At 41.8% G+C, this 23,219-nt stretch overlaps 1 protein-coding gene across 1 annotated transcript; it reads right to left on the bottom strand.

Moving 5' to 3' along the window:
* Positions 1-6,375: 6,375 nt before the first annotated feature.
* Positions 6,376-9,394, bottom strand: CCN2 (cellular communication network factor 2). The gene is made up of 5 exons (XM_075338268.1): positions 9,188-9,394; positions 8,825-9,044; positions 8,281-8,532; positions 7,875-8,086; positions 6,376-7,664 (listed from the first exon to the last, which is right to left on the bottom strand). The coding sequence occupies exons 1-5, from the start codon at positions 9,236-9,238 to the stop codon at positions 7,368-7,370; spliced, it is 1,032 nt and encodes a 343-aa protein (XP_075194383.1). The 5' UTR covers positions 9,239-9,394; the 3' UTR covers positions 6,376-7,367.
* Positions 9,395-23,219: the final 13,825 nt, after the last annotated feature.

Genomic DNA, 23,219 nt, shown 5'->3' with positions numbered 1-23,219 from the left:
ATTTAACAGCACATCCAACCAGCCTAACAACGAAGACCACATGTAGCCAGCACCAGCCCACTCAGCATCTTCATCTCCAAGATCATTGGAGAACAGCCACCTGGACAGCTGCTGCAACAATTTGGTTTGGATAGCCAAAGAATTTCCTCAAAAGCTGTAAGAAACCATCTCAGGGAACCTCATGTGCATGATTGTCATCCTCATTAGGATCTCTATCTGACTACAGTTGATGGTCGTAACCGACTTGTGTGGACAAATGCTCACATTCTATGGCTTTTGGCACATTGAAGAGGTGTTCTCTTCATGGATAAATCCTGGTTCTCATCGTAGAAGGCAGATGGCAGATTGTGTGTAAGATGTCGTATGGGTGTGTGGTTTGCTGATGTCAACATTGTGAATAGAGTACCCCCTGGTGGCAGTGGGGTTATGCTATAGGCAGTCATTTATTATGGACAATGAACACAGGTGCATTTTATTGAAGTAGTTGGGAGAAAAAGAATCCAGCTCAACCCGTAGACTGCTCAGATTTGACAGTAATAGAAAGCAAAGTTTCCCGCTGCTGCTTCAACGTCAGGCACAAGTGAAATAAAATAAAATAATCCCGCTTCCAGATTTATTCTCTTTATACTAAAAATTCATCCTTTTTTTAAATTTCTTTAAAATCATCCAAGAAAATATCGCAAGATCAATGAGTAATATAGCAGGTCCATAGGAGTCGTAAGGATCACACCAGACGCGTTTTGAGCGTAACACTCTTCGGCTTGGTGAATGTGATTATTACTGCTATATTAATCACGGATCATGCGATATTTTCTTGGATGATTTTAAAGAAATCTAATATATAAAGTTGAGTTTATGTATGTGTGTGTATATGTCTATGTATGTATGTATGTATGTATGTCTGTCCACTAAAGGAATCCGCACCCTTGCATTTACAATCGCAAAATTTTGCACAGACACCCCATGTGACTTAGGGAACATCATAGACTATGTTTTGACCGGAAAATTTAACCCCGCGCTTTACAGTTACTCTCCAAGAAATCTGCCTCCATTAAAGTGAATGGAGATGGGAGCTACAGGCTATTAATAGCAGCTGTGAGTAGGAACAAAATAAATTGTTAGTATAAGAATCTTATGTGTGAGGTAATAAGATGTCGGTGGGGAGACGGATAGAGAGAGACAAAAAGAGACAGACAGAGAGAGAGGGAGACAGGGACAGAGACAGGCATACAGGCAGGGAAAGAGTCAGAGAGAGAGACAGAGAGTCAAAGAGACAGACAGAGGCAGACAGACACAGACAGACACATACAGACAGGGAAAGAGACAGACAAACAGGGAAAGAGACAGAAAAAAAGGAAAGAGACAGGGAAAGAGACAGGGAAAGAGACAAAAACAGGGAAAGAGACAGACAGAGACAAGGAAAAAGACAGATAGGGAAAGAGACAGACAGACAGGGAAAGTGACAGGGAAAGAGACAGAGACAGGGAAAGAGACAAAAACAGGGAAACAGACAGACAGAGACAAGGAAAAAGACAGATAGGGAAAGAGACAGACAGACAGGGAAAGTGACAGGGAAAGAGACAGAGACAGGGAAAGAGACAGAGACAGGGAAAGAGACAGAGACAGGGAAAGAGACAAAAACAGGGAAAGAGACAGAGACAAGGAAAAAGATAGGGAAAGAGACAGACAAGGAAAAAGACAGGGAAAGAGACAGACAGATGGGGAAAGAGACAGACGAGGAAAGAGATAGATAAAGAAAGAGACAGATGGGGAAAGAGAAAGACGGCAAAAGAGACTGACAGACAGAGATAGAGAGAGACAGACACAGAGAGAGAGACAGACAGACACAGAGATAGAGAGAGACAGACAGAGAGATTGATACAGAGATAGACAGAGAGATAGACACAGACAGACATGGATAGAGAGAGATACATGGATAGAAACAGACACACAGACAGAGACAGACAGGGACAGTGACAGACAGACAGACACACAAACAGGGAAAAAGACAGACCAAGACAGAGAGACAGAAAGAGAGACAGACAGAGAGATAGACAAAGGCAGACAGAGACAAACACACAGACAGAGACAGACAGAGACAGACACACAGAGACAGACAGAGACAGACAGAGACAGACATACAGAGACAGACAGACAGACACAGACAGACAGACACAGACAGGCGGAGCCAGGGAGACAGACAGAGAGACAGTTAATATCCTGGGCAACGCCCGGGTACTACAGCTAGTTACTAATAAAGGGGAATTTTATTATAAAGAAAAGAAATCTGGAAGCTGAATCATTTCTTCTTGTTGCATTTTATTGATGCCAGTTTGAATGCACAGAGACATTGTGACAACATCCCATTGTTATAACATTCGTCCACGACCATCATCTCATGTTGCAGCATGATAATGCACTGTCTGAAGTTGCAAGGGCCTGTACACAATTCCTGGAAGCTGAAAACATTCTAATTATTTAATGGCCAGCATACTCACTGGACATGTCACCCATTCAGTATGTTTGGGATGCTCTGGATTGGCGTATATGAGAGTGTTCTCAAGTTCCTGCCAATATCCAGCAACTTTGCACAGCCATTGAAACAACATTATACAGATCACAATCAACAACCTGATCAACTCTTTGAGAAGGATATGTGTTGCTAGCGAGAGACAAATGGTAGTCAAACCAGATACTGACTGATTTTCTGCCCCCCCCCTCTTGGACCTTCCTAATACTGTAAAACTACCCATTGTAGAGTGGCCTTTTATTATGGCCAGCCTAAGGCACACCTGTACAACAATCATGCTGTCTAATCAGCTTCTTGATATGTCACACCTGTGAGGTGGATGGATTATCTCAGCAAAGGAGAAGTGCTCAATAACACTGATTTATACAAATTTGTGAACTGTATTTGAGAGAAAAAGACCCTTTCTGTACCTAGAAAAGTTTAGATCTTAGAGTTCAACTCGTGAAAAATTTGAGAAAAAACAAAAGTGTTGCATTTATATTTTTCTTGAGTGTATATTTAACCATTGTGGCTGTGTCCAACCAACCAAATATAAACCAAAACACTGTGCTCCCAATAATATATATTACATAATTAGTAGATGTGAACAATAAATACAACTTGACCACTTTCACCCCCTGAATATGTCAGCCACTGTACCCTCATGTGCAGTCTTTGGGCTGATGCATTGGCAGCTTTATTGACTGGTGCATGCTCTACCCGTGTCACAGGGAGGCCCAGAGCTGGCTGATATTTTCCAGAGCCTGGTCTTCTTATCCCTTGCATGACCACTTTAAGGCCGGGGCAACACGGGGGCTACTGCGATCCTCGCATGACACTCGGCTCACACTGGCAGCACATTGGGAGCCGAGTGTCATGCAAGTGTCATTGCGACTGAGGTCCGATCGTGCGATCGGACCAAGCTGCAGGGGGCGAGCAGGTACTGAGGAGGGGCGGGCCAGCGCTGAGGAGGGGAGGGCCGGCGCTGACGAGGAGAGGGAGGGATTTATCTCCCTCTCTCCTCAGTTGCCGGCTATTGCTATTCTCGCTCTGCACTCGCATTACACCGGTGTAATGCGAGTGCACTGCGATTTTTCTCTTGCCCCATAGACTTGAATGGGTGTGAGAGAAACAGGGATTGCATTGCACCCGCAGCATGCTGCGACTGTTTTCTCAGTCCGATTAGGGCTGAGAAAATAATCACTCATGGGTGCTGGCACATAGGGTAATATTGGTCCAAGTGGAATGCAATGTTTTATCACATTCCACTGGCTCCAATTTTCTTGCCTTGTGGCTTAAGCTGGTGTCACACATAACGACGACGACAACGACGTCGCTGCTACGTCACCATTTTCTGTGACGTTGCAGCGACGTCCCGTCGCTGTCGCTGTGTGTGACATCCAGCAACGACCTGGCCCCTGCTGTGAGGTCGCCGGTCGTTGCTGAATGTCCAGCTTCATTTTTTGGTCGTCACTCTCCCGCTGTGACACACACATCGCTGTGTGTGACAGCGAGAGAGCGACGAAATGAAGCGATCAGGAGCCGGCACTGGCAGCTGCGGTAAGCTGTAACCAGCGTAAACATCGGGTAACCAAGGGAAGACCTTTCCCTAGTTACCCGATGTTTACGCTGGTTACCAGCCTCCGCTCTTGCTGCCAGTGCCGGCTCCTGCACTGTGACATGTGGCTGCAGTATGCATCGGGTAATTAACCCGATGTATACTGTAGCAAGGAGAGCAAGGAGCCAGCGCTAAGCAGTGCGCGCGGCTCCTTGCTCTCTGCACTGTGACATGTGGCTGCAGTATGCATCGGGTAATTAACCCGATGTATACTGTAGCAAGGAGAGCAAGGAGCCAGCGCTAAGCAGTGCACGCGGCTCCCTGCTCTCTGCACTGTGACATGTAGCTGCAGCACACATCGGGTTAATTAACCTGATGTGTACTGTACCTAGGAGAGCAAGGAGCCAGCGCTAAGCGCGGCTCCCTGCTCTCTGCACATGCAGCACAGCGACGTTATGATCGCTGCTTCTGCTGTGTTTGACAGCTAAGCAGCGATCATAACAGCGACTTACAAGGTCGCTGTTACGTCACCGAAAATGGTGACGTAACAGCGACGTCGTTGTCGCTGTCGCTTAGTGTGACACCAGCTTTAGGCCTAAGGATATGAGTAGAAGCAAAAGATACAACCCTCAGAAAGTCAATGTTGCATCTCTGCCTTATTTCTTACTGTGCAAAAATGGCTGGTCTGATTGATCAGCTTAAAAAGTTTCTAACTAGGGATCACAGCAAGGAACACATCCTCTTATCCTTCCAATAACCCACTTGGCCAATGAGCAGCTCATATTATTTTAGATTTGCTTTTCTGCTTACAAGACAGTTCTTAAAACAATACTAAAAGCAGACGACTTTGATATTGTAAGCAGGGTGATATCAGTGTCCCCATTACTAGCACCTTGCTTATAATACTAAGTCTTCCATTTTTAGCATGTTTGAGCTTTTTTTCACAGGTTTAGCCTCAAAATGGTTTACAAAATGTGTGGATATATAGAGACTTGCCTGAAAGTAGGCAGAAATTTATGGGTGTTCCTGGTGTTTTTAGGATCAGCCCTGAAAAAAAGTGTCCTGCAATTTTAGGAAGAAATATATGAAGCCATCAGTGACCAATGGATTAGGTTTACCAGTGGGAAGTAGTATTTGCTCATTGAGATATGTGGTATGTCATTCTGCAAACAAGTTTTTGATCTGTGAATCACTTACAATTATGTCACCTCTAACAAGAATCCAAAGTAAAATATAATTATGATTTCATTATTATGGGTTTTTATTAATGATGAGCGAGTGTTTTCGGCACTGCTTGGTACTTGATTGAGTATCGGGGTGCTCGGGTACGCCGAGGATTGCGGTTGCTCGGATGTGTCATTCCTGAGTGATCGGACACAAAATGATGGCTCTCTTCAGTGAATGATGGAAGCTGGCACATCAGTGAGAGCCACTTGTAGTCCCTGAATAGCTATCACTGGGGGAAAAAACAATGTGTTTGGATTATGTGTGTGAAGAAAAAAAACCCTGCCCACCCTCCCCCTGAAATGCTCTGTTTATGGCTGGCTGTGTATGATGGGCTGAGAGCTGGACTGCCTAGTCATTGACTTCCATTATACTTATTACTTTAGTTGAGCCCTTCAGAACGCTCATCCTGCTCAACTCAAGTAACGAGCACTGTGGCATTTTTGTGCTCGCCCATCAATGCTTCTAGCTAATGAATGTTATTTTTTGTATGAGGAAAAATTATGTTATTTTCATGTGTTTTTCTTGTCTTTTTAAGAATCCTCTTGCGTCATATAATTGTCATGTAATCCTATATGAGTAGGACTAGTGGATAAAATATGTCCTGGTCCAATTACAATAATATATGATAACGTATAGCCCCCATTTACATTAAACTAATGTTGGCCAAAGTTGTCATTATCAATAGGGATGCCAGCTGATTGACAGTCAGGAGAGATGTCAATTGTGCATCTCCGATTCCGGACTGCCAACCGCCGGCGGCTTTTTCATAGACAACACAGGAGGGCTCAGCTGAGCGAGCACAGTTGTGTATGGGAGAGTCAGCTGAGATGGCCATTGATTGATCAATTGGCTGAACATCATTAGTCCGATGGCCATCTAATGTGTGTAGCCATATCTCATGATATACAGCTCACTGATTAAGACAAATATTTCTATATACATGAAAGTATATAGAAATACTGTATAACTTTTCCATACACAAATATTAAGCTTTGTTTTCTATAAAGATATCAAATACGTAATGATTTTTGCTTCACATAATGTGGCATTTTGTAAAGAAAGAAAAGCAAAGGACAGAGGATTTCTATAAAAAATAAAATATTTTATTTTTCATCTAGAAAAGTGCAAACATGTACCTTTTGGTCACACTTCCCAACAAATATAAAATGTAGAAAACAAAAGTACAGTCATAAACAAGGTCAAAAACAGATTATCCTAGTGAAAATCACAAACAGTTTCAAGATTTTGATCATCAAAGCTTGGCTAATCCAAACATGTCCATTACTTGTATTACTTTCCGCTCTCGCACAGGTAGTCCCTTGCAACTGAATCTCATTTTTACTTGATTATCTATTTTAACCTTTGTATTTCTTCAGACAAGTATTACAAAATTACTTATCGGGAACCAATGACATAATAATAATAATTAAAAAAAACAAACAAACAGATTATCAAAATATTTAAGCATTATAAAAATGGAAAACGGGAACAAAACAATTTTAAGTTAATTTAGATAACTGTACAAAAATATATATACATTATATACAATCACTATAAAAAGCAAGATTGCGACACACTTTACAGCGTGCTGCAAACTTTCCAGTCTTGTTACAAACATAGTTTCCATTCCACTCAATACATTTACTTAGGATTTGCTAAAAATGAGTCATCCCACGAGGAAAACTTACTGTATTTAGCACCAGAATGGAACCAGAGCGTCAACTCCAGCTGTCACTGCCACGGTGCTGGTTCATTATATATTGGATATAAAAATAGTAAGAGCTTTTTCCAGTTGCATTACTGGGTACAACATAGATCACCATACTCAGTGAGTACTGCGTGATGCCAGCAAATGTACAGTGACATTATATTGTACCCAGGGCAGCTTTGGCTGTCTGGTTCGTCTTGCTTTCTTCAAACCAATGGCTGGGGTCATTCAACAATCAAGTCTTAAAAACAAAGACCTTCCTTTAAAACAATCTTAAATACGTTCTTGTGCTATAAAATTATGTTTAGCAATGAGATGCAAAGTCATTTCAAGTTATACAGTCTTTTAGCTGTGGTCCTACGGATCTATGCCATGTCTCCGTACATTTTTCTGTAATACATGGACTCAAAGATGTCATTGTCTCCTGGGCAATTGTAATGGCATGCGCATGTCTTAATGAACATCATCTTCTTCTTCATGACCTCACCATCAGGACACTTGAACTCTACTGGAAGGGTGGCTGTTCTGTGAGGGGTGCAACAACGGCCGTCTGTGCAGACCCCACAAAACTTGGCTCTGTAGGTTTTCACACTTGTGCAGCCAGAAAGCTCAAACTTGATTGGTTTGGAGATCTTTGGAGTGCGGATACATTTCTTTCCTTTCTGTTGAGAAGAAATGAAATATTTGTACATTAGAAATCTGGTTATCATTTTTTAATCTAAAGTCGATCTTCAATTAACTATTTATTAACTTGAAGTGTTGTAACTTTACTAGGTAGGATAAGTAATCATGAACATGTTTGATCAACCCCTACATAAGGCTCCATTTTATAGGATATTTTTTTCATCTATGACATTGAAAACAGTTCTCACCTTAATGTTTTCCTCAAGATCGGCCTCACAAGGTCTGACCATGCAGAGTCGGCTTTGTTTCTCAAGTCTGCAGTACTCATTGTCATTGGTAACTCGGGTGGAGATTCCCATTCCACAGGTCTTGGAGCAAGCACTCCACTCAGTGGTCTGCACCAAGCAGTTGGCACGAATCAGAGATGGATCAGGACCATAGGTTTCTTCCATTCTGAAAGCTGAGGAAGAAGAAATAAAGACACATTAAAACTTTATCCAGAACCATGAATTCACATCTCTAACTCAGGAATCATGGACAGTAGCTTTATTATCTATGCTACCGTCTTTATTAAATTATGGCAAAGCTATGTTTTACACAAGGTAGCTAGTATGTAACACAAAGTTATAAAAGCTGACATAAATTACAACTTACCAGGAAGAGCAGGTCCAACCATAGTCTTCTCCATAGGCTGATCACAGACCCATTCTTCACAGCATTTTCCGGGCAGCTTAACCCTTCTTGGGTATGGACAGTCAGGGCTAGGGAGACGGATATCCATGCTGCACAGGGGAACGCAGCCCACTCCTCCATCCAGACAAGTGCACTGGTACTTGCAGCTGCTTTGGAAAGACTCTCCACTTCTGTAGACCATGCCTCCAAATACACATGGGGCACCTTCCTTAGCTAGAACGACAATAATAATAATAAAGTTTAGCATTCTTGTTCTAAGAGGTTTCACCAAGCAAATTACTGTTTATCAAGTGCTGAATATATTCACTATATAGAAACAAGTGCTGTCCTTATGCTATACCAGCATTGTGTCATGTTGAGATATATAATATTGGATTTTTAATAAACTAGCAGTATTACTAGAGTAGTATAGTTTATCAAATATTATCAATAGCACCTGTTTACTTATGACTATACAATCTATTTCTAATAGTAAAGCAAAAATGACTGATATTTAGACACTTACCACTGCAAACTCCAATTTTGCGATTCAATCTTGACCCAAAATCACAGAAAAGTCCTTTATGGGGGTCACACACATCTTTCTCAGTGCAAAGTTCTCCCAGCTGTTTAGCACAAACTTTACAGCAGCCACATCCATCCTGCACCAGACTGACACCAGGTTCACATTCAGGTACCCTGTGTGGGCACTGGCATTCCCCACTGCAATCTTGGGCATCACATACCTGGAATGCATAAGAAAAAAACATAAGTAAGCTGAAAATTATACTTCTCAGGGTACAAAAATTACATAGCTATGACATGTCCAAATCTTGGTACCCCAGTAAATTACACAGACCCCATTAAGTAGACTCTGATATTAACTTACCCAGGAGAGCAGAGCGAAGAAGAGCACAGCTGTCACTTTTCCTGAAGCCATTGTCCAATGTTCTTTAAGTCAAAAGAAAGTCTCCTTCTGTCGTTCTGTGTAGATCTCAGTGGGATCTGGTTTAAGGTTGCTTGCCTTCTTGCAGTTTCTAAGCCTCGTTCCTCAGCCCCTGTTTGCTGAATATGATTCCTCTCTCAGGTTCTGGAAGAGTTGTTGTGTGAGTCTAGCAGGGAACTGCTGCTCTTTTATACACTGCTGGCTGTCCAGACAGGCCAATGAGCTGAATGGAGTCCTACACAAGCAGGGACATTCCTTACATTCCTCCCAACCTTCCTGCCCCATCAGCTCACACCGGATTGATCCTGACCCCTTGACACTCCACATTCCTTCTGTCTGAAAAAACTGGCACACTCCACAGCACAAAAAAGGTGCTGTATCCTCACCATCAAATAGGATTTTCTCCTTGCTTTTATATAATTTCCACTCTCCCTTCTATAATTTTATATGAAAAGGATGTTTCAGCCCTGTTTTTCTATGGCTAACCCCTGTTCCAGACAGACTTACCAGTACACTTTCATGTTACAATAATCATGTTAACTGTGAGATGTAACCACAATGTAAAAATACCTTCTTTCTTGTTTCATAAGCAATCTACTCAAGGGAGGGGCCATGTGAGGAAGAATTTTAGAAGTATCATGTTGTAAGAAACCTATAGTATTACTAGTATTTTATGTAATAGGTAAACAACAGGGGTCTCAAATACAAGGCCCGTGGGCCACATTCAACACCTGAGGCTGTCATCTGCGGCCTGTGGGGCACTGTAGCCCCCAAGATGTCTCCAGGACAATAGACAGCAGGCTGAAGGGGGGGCATGCCGGCACCCCTTAATGACATCATGAAGGAGCATAGTGCGTTAGGGAGGAGTCTCTTTCTCATGTTGCTGGTTCGCGGGTGGTAGATGAATATGGAGAGGAGGATTTTTTTTAACCCATTCCCGACATTCTTTGTGCATGTAGGTGAGTTCATGAAAACTGCTATGCATGCACAGCAAAGCCGATACTATCATCAACGAGTGTCTGCTGTATATCATAGCTGACACTGTTGCAGCATCCACGATTGGCTTTAGCCCCAATTGCATCCTTTTATAATGGCGGTATCTAGAGGTTGAGGAAGAGGCTCCCTCTTTAAATCTTCCGGTAACCCACAGTGTGCAGGTAGTTTAGACCAAGTAATGACATTTGGGCAACTAGGCACTATGGCACATAAGGCCTTTTAATAAGTAGAGCCTAACAGGTGATGTGTCAGCATAAAAATGACAGATCAAATATGATGCAGTACAGCAATCAAGTGACTGTGTGCACAGGTTTCATATTTGATGCATTTTTTCAATACAGATTTGTCAGAAAACATGCAGGGAATCCTGATGCTGGCAAAGTCAATGACAATTCTGAAATCTGAAGTATTATCTCCTTGCAGATTTGCTGTAGATTTAAATCTGTGGAATGTCAATTCTTTCAGCATTTTTGGTGCTGATTTCACCCATACTAATAAGTGGGGAAAAATCTGCACCGTAAGTGGGCAACAAAAGAGCATCAAAAACGTGCTGCAAATATTTAACATGTGCACATCACTTAAAGTTAAAGTCCCATATAGGGGCTAAGCAAAAAAGGAACAAAAAAAAAGAAAAGGAAAAAACTTGAAAAAATAAATAAAAAAAATGTTCAAAATAAGTATGAAAAAGTAACAAAAAATTAAAAACATTTTGCCATTAAAAATGCTGTTTTATGCAAAAGTGAAAGGAAATAAAGAAAACATGCGCTTCCATTGCCGTGTCTGGATGAACACATTTATAACAAAAAAAAAAAAAAATATATATAAAGAATGCTAAAAATGTGGCTTTTTCGTTGTATGGCTGCATAAAAAAATGGAATCAAAAAGTTGCGTAGAAACAAATATGGTATTCATCAAGGAATGTGGTCCATCAACTTCAAAGTTTCTCTATGTGCGGCTCATTTACCTGTTTGAAACTCCTGGTATACAGTATTATAGAACATACTGGAAAATTAGTGTAAATATTAAGTAATGCCTTAAATTCACAAACAACTTATGTGTTGAATGTACATTTATTTGAATTTATATTTTAATTGTATATAGATTGTACAATGCCTATGATATGTAGCCTATCATGGGTTTCACATTTGGACAAGTCATGTTTCACTTTTCTAACATGCTTTTCATTCTATTTATTGATGATCTAGCACTACCATGTTCGAATGCTCAGTACTCGAAATAAGGAGGTTGGACATTGGGGCGGGCTAGAACCGTGTACTGGGGAAATCTTCCAGAAAAATGGTTGTGTCCCCCATTGACTTCTATTATACTTTGGTATACGATTCGATCCCATCCAAGCGTCCAACTGCTGGTTACGAGTACTGAACACTCGAGCATGGTAGTGTTCACTCATCACTAGAGGTCTTAAGAGGACAAGCACCTGAGTATGGTAGTGCACGCTCGTTAGTGCTGATTGAGCACTACCATGCTTGGGTGCTCGATCCTCGTAAGACCTCTATTAATGAGTCATCAATAGAGGTCTTACAAGGACCGAGCAACCGAGCATGGTAGTGCTCGCTCATGAATAGAGGTCTTACGAGGACCAAGCACCCAAGCATGATAGTGCTCGCTCATCAATAGAGGTCTTACGAGGACCGAGCACCCGAGTATGATAGTGCTCGCGCATCACTATTTCTATTTTTTCTAGAATTGGCTAAAGCATTATAAGTATTAGGCTATGTGCGCATGTTGCGTACTGGTCCTGCAGAAATTTCTGCAGCGATTTGAACAGCACACGTGCGCTTCAAATCGCTGCAGAAACAAAAGCCGATTTCATGCGCTCTGCATATAGCCCCTCCCAGCCCCTCCCATAGACAGAGCGGGGACTGCATGCAGAGCACACGAAAGAAGTGACATGTCACTTTTTAGAACGCGCGCTTCGGGCAGCAGCCGAAGCGCTGCGCTCTAATACGCCACGTGCACACGTCTCCTTGTATAATCTCCATAGATTATGCAGGGGACACAGGACGCATGCAGTTACGCAACGTGCTTACTATAATGAAACAAGGTGTCACATCTATGTTAAAAAATATGTTAAATATAATAGAATGCCAATTTTAGAATTCTTAAAGTGATTTCTAATGTTTTGCAATTACTTTTTATGCAAAACATTGTCCAACGTGATATCCAGATTAAAAAAATGAGATTGACTATCCCAATATTTACACTTCTGTCAAGATAGTGTTCACGCAGGCACTTGATAGGAGGACTCGTTGCCTATTAACCATGAATGCTTCAGTGGGTTTGGTGCACAAAAGGTTACAACTCTCACATACTTCTCTATAAATACATTTATGGGCAGGATAATGTGTGTGAGGAGGAGAATACTACTGACATAGCCAGGAGCTTTCCTAATATCTGCTAATAGGTATGATGTCATTCACTAGTCAGAGGTCACTCGGGGATGTCCTAGTTCTATAGCCACCAGCTATTGATTGATACACAGCTGTTCTCTTGCTGAAGGGAGGGGAGCAAGGACGAGCACATGGAATGTGTATTATTTCATCTAGTACAAAGTACATATTAGTCTAAGTTCTCACTGCCCAACAATAAAAATGGGCTGTAATAGGAAAGCCATGAAAACGTTCAATATGATGTAACCCAATGTCACAACCCAGATAATAATGCTACTGACGCCATTATTTAATTGCTGTATAGCAAATTCTTCTAGTTAGAGGTGATCTCTGGCACTTAATAAGTCTACTGAATGTACGTGTGGCAATTTATAGGGATCCTGGATGGGCACAAACACATCAGTTCCAAAACTCCTGAGATCTGCCATAGGCACAGAATTGTTCCCATATATCGTACAATTTTAGAGCGTACAATGAAACCAAATTAATAATTTCCATTTATTAGGGTTCCTTATTAAAGGAACAGTGTTGTTATATTATATATACCTGTAAGAGTTAATGTTCAGTGTTCCTGACTTTCCTGCAGGTGTTTATATAAAGAATTCCTTCACAAGCACATATTTTTCTGGTAAAATGAGGAATTTAGCTCCGCTGGCAGCACATGTATATTTACACAGCTATATACAGTAGGTTTACATCTGCTTCAAATGCAGCAGTTAGTTTAGTCGGGTCTTGTAAATTGTACAGGTGGAGATCTTAGTACATTCCTTCCCTTTAAGTTTTTTCCTGCTTTTTCTAAGTCATTTGATCAGGTATCAGACATACTGTACCGAAAACTGGACAAACTACAGGAAAGTGGCTAGACTTGAAGTGTTTGTGTACTTAAAGAAGGAATCTTGCACATTTTCAGCTTTCAGTCACAGACATTTTCTTATTAGAGCAATTGAAGGTCTGTGCCAGCCCTCAAAACGGAAATCAAAAGCTCCCAGAGAAACATACCGAAGGAATGCAAGACTTTGGCCAAAAGCTGTACGCAATGCACAGACAGAGGAAGTCTGGCCCTATATGGAAATTTGCACAGTGTGCTATTTATCTCCGTGATAGCCCAAATGCTGAACCAGGTACTATTTCTAGCTGTCTTAAGGTTTTCACAATGTCTTGAATGAAGTGTGTGTTTTATTCCAGGCTTCCGATTAAGCTAACCCCCTGAACGCAGACGTTGGTGTCTAATTTAGGTCCTACTTAAGCTAAGAAGCTAATTTCCAGCCAGGCAATTTTTCACAGTCTTTAACATGATCCTCTTTTTGGAATAAAGAGGAGAAGCAACATTTGAAATAAATAATTTCCACGTCTTAAACAATAACTTTAATACATTGAAACCACCTGTCTGCTTGATGTTTTGTAACTGATCCATGGGAGAGGTAATAAATAGGAATGAGAAAATTTCAGAAAAATTTGTTTTTGGCAGATTCTCTTGACCAGGAATTCAATTAATTTATTCCATATGGCTAGAATTTGCATTATTATGCTCTGAGGTCTTTCTAATCTCTAGGGTATAATAAATACCGGTAAAACAAAAAAATATACATATTCTGCACTTACCTATCCTGAATCTACATCTAATTGTGGCACGTAAACCCAGCATTAGATCCATATTTACCTATACCCACTGACATACAAGTCATGATCCCCTTTAGTCTTATGTAAATAGCTTATTCATCAGGGAACACTGACCAAGAAAGCGAAAGCTTCAGATTAGTACGGACCTCCACCATAGTATGTCCGGGCATAACATAGCGCTATGTTATGCCCGGACATACTATGGTGGAGGTCCGTACTACTCTGAAGCTTTTGCTTTCTTGGCCAGTGTTCCCTGATGAGTAAGCTATTTACGAAACGCACTGGGAGACCCAGTAGCATATAAGGTCAGATTGTTGCCTTTGAGGGGTATTGCGAGGTTGCTGTTTTGCCGCCCCCTCTACTAGACAACATGTCTTATTACCTTTAGTCTTACCAGCAACTATGTATATTCTTCTATAGCAAGGGTATTGTCTATTCCCTATACCACCTAACACCAACCCTTAATAATAAAGACACAACATACAGCTCTGCTCCAATCCTTCTCTCCTGTTACCAGTGCAGTCTCTTAAATGACAAGGCCCCGCATGTCATGGCGGCAAGGGGCAACACAATGTCATTGGAGACATAGCCATTGCTGAAGGTGCCAAAGATACCTTTGAAGAGTCCACATTGGTGACAAGAGAGAAGGACTAAAGCAGAGCTGTATATTGTGTCTTTATTATTAAGGGTGGGTTTTTGATCGCTCATCACTACTCATAATGTCAGAACTTTCATTTCAATATTAAGAATTGGAAGAGACACAAAAAATAATTTACCTTTTGTAGGTCTATGTAAGCAACTTTTTTGCTTCTGTGACCACCACTTTAATCAAAAATTCTTAAAGCAGTGGTCACACTGGTGCACTACTGCCCCCTTCAATCAGGGGATGTCAGAGTGCTGTACTTGGAATTGGTGGTCTTCGCTGCAGTCAAGCCATGCAGAGATGATACATTTTTAGCCTATCATATAGACAGGTGACAAATGCTGTTTGCGGAATAAACCATTATTGTCTGCAATTGACTGTTTATCGGAAAGAGGCATACACAAGTAGACATTGCCCATGATATGCACTAGTTGTGCTACTTCCTATTGCTGTCCCTATCATGTAATATGGCAGCGGTATATAATACAGAACTAATTCTTCTTCAGTGTAAACTAATGAGACTTATGACCTGTATTATATTTTTCAAGTCATCATTGGATCAGTGTTACTCTGAAGCTTTCATTTGTATGACACCAAATCTTAACTACAAGGTATAGAACAAGGCTGTAGGGGGTATATAGGGCTCTAATTACTTCATCTTGTACATGTTGTAAGTACTACATAACATTAAACAGTAATTACACCTATTAACATTTGTTGGCTTAACACATTAACAACACATTTTTGAGCCCACACATGTTCCACCTTCGGGTTGTTTGTCCCAACATGTTGCCTTTGCCTGCCAACTTATTGAATGACTTGATTACTAATATTTAATATCAATAATATGCCCTAAATTTGGGAATTTCTATGTTTAGAAACATGCATATTTTGAATCCAGTATGGTTTTGAAACTTCACTGCAGTTTGAGGAACAGAGGTACATTTCCACTGGCCGATCAAGAACAAACGATCTTAGGAACACTCGTTTCATGATAATCATGTAGTGTAAACGAGCTTGTAAAATGAGCAAAACATAAACTCGTTGGGTAAAATGATCTTTTGACTGGATTAAAAATCCTTTTTCTCGGCAGCACATCATCATTTGTAACGTGCTGCCGAGAATTATGACAAGCAGCAATTACTTATCGTTCTGTACTCATTGGAAGTGCGGTCTGACGGTCTTTTAAAAAAGCCTTTGCATGACTGCCGATCGGCTAACATGTAAATTCAACCCAAATCTGACACCAGGTAGTTATCATCTTGTTTGTATTGCCAAAAACAGCTTTCAATATTGACGTCTGTATAAAAAATTCTAATAAAACAATAGTTGAATGATTTGTAATTACCACCAGGTTCTTCTTCCCAATTCTTGGGACATTATATCACATTTTAGACTGTCCCTGACTCACAGAGAATCATAGCCACAGGAACATATTTGGTCTCATGAACTGGCTTCCAAAACCAATTCCTTTCAACCCAAAGAATGTTTGCTCATGGCCTATTTACTAGAAGAGGGCTTGTTTTTTTATTTGCCAATAAAACCTTTTTCTCATACTATATTCATAGAGAAAAACACATTAAACTGGACAGTTGGGGTACATTTTGTCTTTGTACAGCGTTTGATCCCGAATGTTTGCTTGTACACAAAGAGACATTTTATCCAAGTTTGCCTTGTGAAAGGTATTTTGTGGCATTTCTGTTAGTACTGACTTTATATAACCCATCATTTTCTAGACGCTCAGCCTCTTATAAAAAAAAAAGGTCATAAAATCAGAAAAAAAATTGTTATTTGCTATGAAAGATTTTGAGTTTCAGTCTCTGAACATGAAAATAACAGAAAGTCCTGTCGGACAGGAAGTTTATTTAATAGTTTATTATCCAACACTATGTATATAGATATATACAAAATATATATATACAAGCGAAATGAGACAAGGTGCAGACAAATCTCGTTGTCCATCTCAATATTGTAAAGACAGGAATCTGGCAAGTCAAGCAAACACCATTGCTATTTACTCTGTTCTGCTTTTCAGACAGTTATTCACCCCCTTCATGACTACATCGTCTCCTAGTCTCTATGTAAGAAATGGCTATTGTAGAAGCATAGTGATGTAGCCATGACGCAAATGGGAAATCTAGATTCATACAAAACAGAAAAGGCCATCTTAGGCCTGGGCTTCCTGTTTACCTAGTAGTGCCTGAGAAAAGTAACAACTATGAGTTTGAGCCCTGTCATAAGATTATACTATTTTTACATCTTGTTGAGAAATACTCCATGTCAAGTATTCTACCTCGAGGAGATGTGAAAACGTAACTGTGAACACTATACTGTATACTGCACAGTATGATACTTATTGTATACATAGGGAATACCTGTCATTCTGTAATATAGAGATTTGTTTGCAGTAGGAACATGTTAACAAATTCAGGATGTTATTCAGGAAGCCACTGTGTATATGCATGCAGGTAAATATATATATATATATATATATATATCAAAAATGGAGACAGCACTTCCTTTACTCAAGCTTAATCCCATGCCCAACGAATACGTTTTGGCTCTGAAACTGAACAGGTCTCATATATTTATTATGTACGTATATATATATATTGCATATTGTACAGTATATTTATATATACTATAGTTGACCGTAGTCTAGTGGCTGGCAGCTGACATTGATGTGTCTGATATGGTGATGCATGATGTCATTGCAATGTGACGCCAAGACGTTGCACGCCAATGTCAGCTGTAGGCCTGGTGTATTGTAGTGCAGGGACCTGATAAGTATCTGTACCACAACGCAAATCCAGCTGTAGTAGGTGCTGGGGTCGGCAAGCCTCCTCCACCCCCAGACCTGGTTGTAGTCATGACCTCTGTTACCATGATCAATCCACCCCTGGGTAGAGATTTTTTACAAAGACGAATGTGCAAAAACATCAGCCTCTAGATGCGCAAAGTTGGTAAAGACATCCCTCAAAAGACTTGCAGCAGAAAGTGGTCTTACAAAATATTGACTCGGGTAGAGATGAGCGAACCTGAGGTTTGGTGTTTGGTGTTCATACCAAAAAGAGACTTTACAAAAAAAAACAGAGTTCGGGTTCAGAGTTTGGATGCTTTATGTATGAACACCACTTGCACGAGCATCGCTATGCTCGGGTACACTCAGTGCTCAGCCCTGTGCGAGCCACTTGCAGTGTTTGATTGGCTCGCACTGGGGGTAACAACAGTATGATCAGATGTAGTATGTATCAAAAGAAAACTAATGGATAATTCCTGCCCACACTCCCCCAGAAGTAATTTATTTATGGCTGGCTGTATGTGGATGGAGACCCAAACTGCCCAATTACTGACTTCTATTGGGGTTCAGATCAAGTCCATGTCCAATTCTAAACTTTGTTGAGCGGAACTTCTACGGGTCCGCTCAACTGTACTCAGGGGTGCTGAATACAAATAAATGTACCAATTTTCAGATTCAGATTTTTTAAATATTTAGAAACCCATATATAATTTTCTTTTCACTTCACTAATACTTGCTACTTAGTCTTGGCACATCACATAAAATCACAATAAGATTGTGGGTTTACTGTGAAAAAATGTGAAAATGTTCACGGGGTATGAATACTTTTTGAAGGCACTGTATCTATTTGCTTTTAAATGTATAAAGTATGTATATATTATATAAAGAAGCTATTGCTGCATGAATTCTTGAATGTTTTTTTCCCATTCCAATGAAAAAAATGTACTAAGACTCTACCAGAAGAGGGAGTGCAGGCTTAGGAAGTTCTAGCAGCAACATAAAGGCCAGACTGTTAGAACAGGTAAACAGGCTCGTCTGGGAAGAGACCTGAAAGACACTGAGTGCCTTTGCTTTCTGAACTGAAAACTAGACAGGATCCTAACCACCTTCTGCCTGGGTCACACAGATCTTTTAATTAATGCATGCAACCTCATTTAAGCAAAACATACACTTTTGCATATTTTTGGATGTTCTTAAAAGTTTGACATGCTAAAATGAACAAAAAGAGGGTCACTCAATGGCTTAGCATTAGCATCATTATCGTAATGTAGAGAAATATGTGCTGTCAGGATCAGTCAGGCAACACCATGATACCCAAAGAGGAAATTCTAAAATAAACGAATGAAAGAAACAGTGTTGCACATTTCCTTGCATATTTGATGTAGATGGCTGGTATGTGAGCTGGTCACAACAACAACACTTTAACATTATTTATCTACTTCCTGCGGCTGGAGAATATGTTAATCTAAAACCAAACTCTTTTTGACGACAAACAGGGATGTGGAGAGTTTGCATTGCCCATTACAGCTTGTTCTATGGTATTTTAAATGCCACTTATCTCCTGCCTCTCTGCTTTTTAAATTTTAGATTCTCAGTTGTATGTGACACTTTTCCATTTTCTTTAGTTCTTAAAGGGAATGTCTCACTAGGTTTTGCCACCTAATCTAAGACTAGTAAACTTGCTGCCATGTTGGCCTCCATAATCACAAACTCTTTATAACTCCGCCCCCAACACTGATAGGCAGCTTTCTGCCTATGCACATGTGACGCCCCTGGACTATCAGGTCGTCACAGGGTATTGCACAATCTGCCCTCCCGGGCAGTATCCACCTCCTTCTTGGTTTTGGGTCCCTAACCATATGGTGTTGCCTACATCAGCTAATCAAATCTTAGAAACACCCTGCACCACACCCACCAAACACACCAGTTGACGTTTTGAGTGGAATAGAGTCGCCCACCTGGGGGGATGGGAAGGGGAGATAAGGAGTGTCAAGAAGAGAGTATACTGAGTAGTGAAAGTGAGAGGAGGTCGGGAGCGGGGATACTGGGAAACTATCTAAGTGTAGGTGGCAGACGGTGGTCTGTGCCTAGAGGAGTCAGACCCTCGGTCGCAGGGGATCGTGGCAAGGGGCACGGATCTGTTCAGGAGGACAGCCAGCGTCCTTGCACCATCACCGGTCCGGGACCGAGGCATGATGGGGTACGTGGTCCCTAGGTCGGGGAGAAGCTTCAGGCAACCCAATAATTTACCCGCGGAGAACGGAGCCTTCAAGATTCGTTCCCCACCCGCTCCAAAATCGGGGCACTAGCGCAACGAGAGGGATAGGACTTTCCAATCCAAAACGGTCCAGAAAATCCCAAGCGGGAGCCCTGAGAGCAAGCTCCCACACATAGCCGTAGTGGGAAGTGGGACCCGGCAAGTTTCACACTACCAGGACCACCAAAGAAGTAAACTTAGTGCCAGGAGGCAGGTCACGGATCACCAGGCAGCATCATTGGGAACAGGACCCGGACTAGCTCCCCTCAGCGGCAGCAGTGTCCAGAAACTTGGTTTACCAGTTGTCGGTGTCTGCTTAATGGACTGAGTGAGTACCAAAGTGACCCCCTGCGCCCATCGGCATTCCCCTTCAAGCACTGAGTCCCGGGGTATTCCCCCCTACCCGTGGAGGGTTCTAACACATAGCTGCCCCATTCCATCACCCCCGGGTACTCCCAACTGCAGCGGTGGAGTTCCTAATTACCCCATACCATGGGTTGTGTCACAAACTCTATAAAATCCCTTGTAAATACCCCCCTTCATTTGAGTGGCCGCATGACCCCCGGGTCTGGAGATCCTCGAGCCATTGAGAACTTGAATCCGAGCAGCTTGGCTGCTGGCATGGGGGTGGCACACACAGATAACACAGAAATCTGCCAATCAGTCCTGCAGAGCTCAACATTCAGAGAACTGGTTGATTGGCTGCAGATAATAGTTTTAACAAATTGTAAATTGTTAAAACTTGCCAGGTTAAGTGAATTTACCAAAATTTTACATAAATCAGATTCACATCAAATCAATTTCGCTGCCTCTAGCATCATGTCCTCCATTTCTGCAATGGAATTTTTCCAAAACAGAACTTCTGTTTCCTCAATATCTAGCCTTGATATTTCCATTTTACTTGTGTCAGATGCCTGTTGTATGATGTCCGTTCTTTTTGAATGACTAAATGACGAGACCAATCTGCATCATATCAGGCTTTTCTGAAGGTGTTAGACTGGGTTTCAGCTCTCTCTGATCTAGTGTTCTAAAGATATTTGCCCCTGAAATGGAAGACAAGATGAAAATATAAAATTTGGCCAAACAACTGGACTAATTTAACCCAAATTTAACAGTAAAGTAAATCAGGCACTTGGAAGCTTTGAAGGTCTTAATCTGAGTTTCTATGGGGAGATAAGGTATGCACACCAGTGACTATGTAAAGGTCCAGTCACACTAAGCAACTTACCAGCGATCCCAACAACGATAGGGATCGCTGGTAAGTTGCTAGGAGGTTGCTGGTGAGATGTCACACTGCGACGCTCCAGCGATCCCACCAGCAACCTGACCTGGCAGGGATCGCTGGAGCATCGCTACACGAGTTGCTGGTGAGCTCACCAGCAACCAGTGACAAGCCCCCAGCGCCGCGTGGAAGATGCTGCGCTTGGTAACTAAGGTAAATATCGGGTAACCAACCCGATATTTACCTTGGTTACCACCGCACGTGCAGAGAGCAGGGAGCAGGGAGCAGCGCACACTGAGCGCTGGCTCCTTGCTCTCCTAGTTACAGCACACATGGGGTTAATTACCCGATGTGTGCTGCAGCTAAATGCACAGAGCAGGAGCCGCGCACACCGCTTAGCGCTGGCTCCCTGCTCTCCTAGTTACAGCACACATCGGGTTAATTACCCGATGTGTCCTGCAGCTAAATGTGCACACAGCAGGGAGCAGCGCACAATGCTTAGCGCTGGCTCCTTGCTCTCCTAGTTACAGCACACATCGGGTTAATTAACCCGATGTGTGCTGCAGCTACATGTGCACAGAGCAGGAGCCGGCACTGACAGTGAGAGCGGCGGAGGCTGGTAACAAAGGTAAATATCGGGTAACCGAGGACAGGGCTTCTTGGTTACCCGATGTTTACATTGGTTACCAGCCTCCGCAGAAGCCGGCTCCTGCTGTCTGCACATTTAGTTGTTGCTGTCTCGCTGTCACACACAGCGATCTGTGCTTCACAGCAGGACAGCAACAACTAAAAAATGGCCCAGGACATTCAGCAACAACCAACGACCTCACAGCAGGGGCCAGGTTGTTGCTGGATGTCACACACAGCAACATCGCTAGCAACGTCACAAAAGTTGTTCGTTAGCAGCGATGTTGCTAGCGATGTTGCTTAGTGTGACGGGGCCTTAAGGGGAATACATGAAATAGCAGAAACTGCTGTGTGAATACTGACTTGAAAAATCCAATAGCTATATGTAAGAGTGAAAATGTGAAAAATGGAATCTGCATTACTGCCATGAACATATGAATCAAGAGAAATTTAGCTACTGAATTGATCAATGCAATAGAAGCCCCAACACTACGCCAAAGTATTTCTCTACGTTGGGGTCCCTAGCTTGTGTGTCCTCTCATGCAGTTAAAAAACTTACCGTGTATGGGAAGCTATTTATGCGTATGATATGGATTGGCAATAGGTGTGGTTGGGGAGGGTTCACAAACGAAAAACTACTAACAAATAAGGTAGTAGTAGTTTTTACCTTATACCTTATCTCCCCATAGTGATGTTTTTTTAGGTTTTTGCACCCAGTTCAGACTTAGAATGGTGTTCCAAACGTTATTCCTTATTTGTTAGTCTGAGTTTCAGCTTTCTCAGACCTACTATTCTCAAGATATTATCAGGAAAAAAATGGGTCAAAAATGGGAATATTAATTCACAGCCAAGTGACTGCACCAGGTTGGCCAAAATTTTCCACATAGGTAAATAAGACACTTCAGAAGGTTTTACACTGAGTTTTAACTGTTTCTAATCTAGCATTCTGGAGATATTTGTCTCCAAAATGGAACATAAATGAAAACCAGAAAGATCTTACTGGGATGTAATTTTCATAAATTATGGCCCAGTTACTTCTGCAGTGGCTATACAACCAGAATGGTCTTACTGGTGTAATGCCCATACCGATGTCCCAGCTCTGTCCTACCCCTGCTTCCCATTCTCACCTTCCTGGCTGCCCAGCGGTGACAGCTCTGTCCATGGTTCCTGCTGCTGTCTCCTAGGACCGTAGGGTGCATGCACAGACACGCCCTTTTCTTAAAGGGCTATTACGCCCAGAGCCAGGTATTTAAGGCACCTTCCCCATAAGTAAAGTGCCTAGGCAACGAGTTCTATATGTTGCTGTGGCACCCTGGACAAGCCAGGTCGTCACAGGTACTGCAACAACACACCCCACACCCCGGCTAGGTACACCGAAGTCAGACAAAAATCCTTGTTG

Source organism: Anomaloglossus baeobatrachus, chromosome 3, assembly GCF_048569485.1.
Source record: "Anomaloglossus baeobatrachus isolate aAnoBae1 chromosome 3, aAnoBae1.hap1, whole genome shotgun sequence".
Taxonomy (NCBI): Eukaryota; Metazoa; Chordata; class Amphibia; order Anura; family Aromobatidae; genus Anomaloglossus; species Anomaloglossus baeobatrachus.
The sequence above is the reverse complement of the archived record's forward strand: the minus strand, read 5'-3'. Positions and strand labels throughout refer to the sequence as shown.

Excerpts from the sequence above, each read along its gene's own strand:
- CCN2 (XM_075338268.1), bottom strand. The coding sequence starts at position 9,238 with ATGGCTTCAGGAAAAGTGACAGCTGTGCTCTTCTTCGCTCTGCTCTCC. Across the intron at positions 8,533-8,824 it reads CAAAATTGGAGTTTGCAGTG|CTAAGGAAGGTGCCCCATGT; the intron begins GTAAGTGTCTAA and ends TTGTCGTTCTAG. Across the intron at positions 7,665-7,874 it reads ATCTTGAGGAAAACATTAAG|AAAGGAAAGAAATGTATCCG; the intron begins GTGAGAACTGTT and ends TCTTCTCAACAG.